The 1,701-nt window shown below is 69.5% G+C and overlaps 1 protein-coding gene across 1 annotated transcript in view; it reads left to right on the top strand.

Moving 5' to 3' along the window:
* The window catches only part of SARS2 (seryl-tRNA synthetase 2, mitochondrial), a 4,736-nt gene that overhangs the window by 153 nt on the left and 2,882 nt on the right, over positions 1-1,701 (top strand). The window contains exons 1-5 of the mRNA XM_041411868.1: positions 1-204; positions 461-556; positions 711-740; positions 812-952; positions 1,518-1,572. The exon at positions 1-204 is cut by the window's left edge and continues 153 nt beyond it. Of these exons, the coding sequence (XP_041267802.1) occupies positions 1-204; positions 461-556; positions 711-740; positions 812-952; positions 1,518-1,572 (526 nt within the window). The remainder of the gene's footprint in view (positions 205-460; positions 557-710; positions 741-811; positions 953-1,517; positions 1,573-1,701) is intronic.

Genomic DNA, 1,701 nt, shown 5'->3' on the forward strand with positions numbered 1-1,701 from the left:
GGCGGGCGGCGCGGGGCCGCGGGGGCCGCTCCGGGGCCGGGCCCCGCTCCCGCTGCCGGGGCCGCTGCCGCGGGGCGGAGCCGCCTGTACGAGCACGTGCGGGAGGGGCTGAGCGCCCGGCCGCAGCTCGACGTGACCGCCCTCAGCGAGCGCGACCTGGAGCGGCGGCGCGGGCCGCTAGGGGGCGCCGCGCTCCGCGAGATCGTGAGTGGCGGGAACGGCGGTGGGCGGGGCATGCGGCTGGGGGAGGGGGCGTGGCTTGCGCGGTGTGGCCTCCCCCCCGCTTGGGGGTGGCCGGCCCCGGGGGCGCCGCGCTCCGCGAGATCGTGAGTGGCGGGAACGGCGGTGGGCGGGGCCTGCGGCTGGGGGAGGGGGCGTGGCTTGCGCGGTGTGCCCTCCCCCCCCGCTTGGGTGTGGCCGGCCGCGCCCACCTGAGCCACGCCCTGGCTCCGCCCTTCAGGTGCGGACGTGGTCGCGGCTGGGGAAGGTCCGCGATGGCATCGCCCGGCTGGAGGCCGAGAAGGGGCGCGTGGCCCAGGGGGTCCGCGAGATCATGGTGAGACCCCCGGCAGCCCCAAAATCTCCACTGGGTCCCTCTGGTCCCCCCCCCCGGACCCCCTCAGGACCCCCTTTCCTTTCCCCCTGAACCACTCCACCATCCCCAGACCCCCTCAATGACCCCCTGACTCGTTTCCCTCCTCCCCCCCCAGGCCTCCCACGACAAGGCAGCGGCCAAGATGGTAGGAATGGAGATTTGGGGGGGCCCGGGGGGCTGGTGGCCCCCCAGGCCCTCACGGTGGCCCTGTGGCAGCACCCGGAGCTGGCAGCGCTGCGGGAGCGGGGCCGGAGCCTCCGGGAGCAGCTTCGGGTGCTCGAGGCCGAGGAGTCTGAGCTGGAGCAGAGATTCTACCTGGGGGCCCTGCAGCTGCCCAACAGAACCCACCCCGCTGTGGTGAGACCCCAACAGAACTCACCCCGCTGTGGTGAGACCCCCCAAAGGCACCCCAAAAATCACCCCAAAATCGCCCCGAACTCACCCAGCCCAACAGAACTCACCCCGCTGGGGTGAGACCCCCCAAAGTCACCCCAAAAATCACCCCAAAATCACCCCGAACTCACCCAGCCCAAGAGAACCCACCCCGCTGTGGTGAGACCACCAAAATCACCCCAAACCCACCCTGCTGTGGTGAGAGCCCCCAAAGTCACCCCAAAAATCACCCCAAAATCACCCCGAACTCACCCAGCCCAACAGAACCCACCCTGCTCTGGTGAGACCACCAAAATCATCCCAAACCCACCCTGCTGTGGTGAGACCCCCCAAAAACCTCCCCAAAATCACCCACCCCAACAGAACCCACCCCGCTGTGGTGAGACCACCAAAATCACCCCAAAAAGCTCCCCAAAATCACCCCAAACCCACTCTGCTGTGGTGAGACCCCCAAAAACCCCCCTGCCCCCCCTCTGCTGTGATCTGGGGGTCTCCTGGTGCCCCCAAACCCCCCCTTGTGCCCCCCCAGCCCGTTGGGGACCAGAGCCAGGCCCGGCTGCTCGAGGTGGTTGGTGAGAAACCAGGTGAGGCCCGGGGGGTCTTTTGGGGGGTCCTGGGGATGCTTTCTGTTGTGGGGAGAGGAGGAGAAGGGTCCTTGTGGTTGGGGGAAGGGTCTGGGGGGAGTTTGGAGGGTCTGGGGGGCATTGGGGGGG

This window comes from Onychostruthus taczanowskii, unplaced genomic scaffold, assembly GCF_017590055.1.
Source record: "Onychostruthus taczanowskii isolate IOZ18803 unplaced genomic scaffold, ASM1759005v1 scaffold376, whole genome shotgun sequence".
NCBI classification, from domain to species: domain Eukaryota; kingdom Metazoa; phylum Chordata; class Aves; order Passeriformes; family Passeridae; genus Onychostruthus; species Onychostruthus taczanowskii.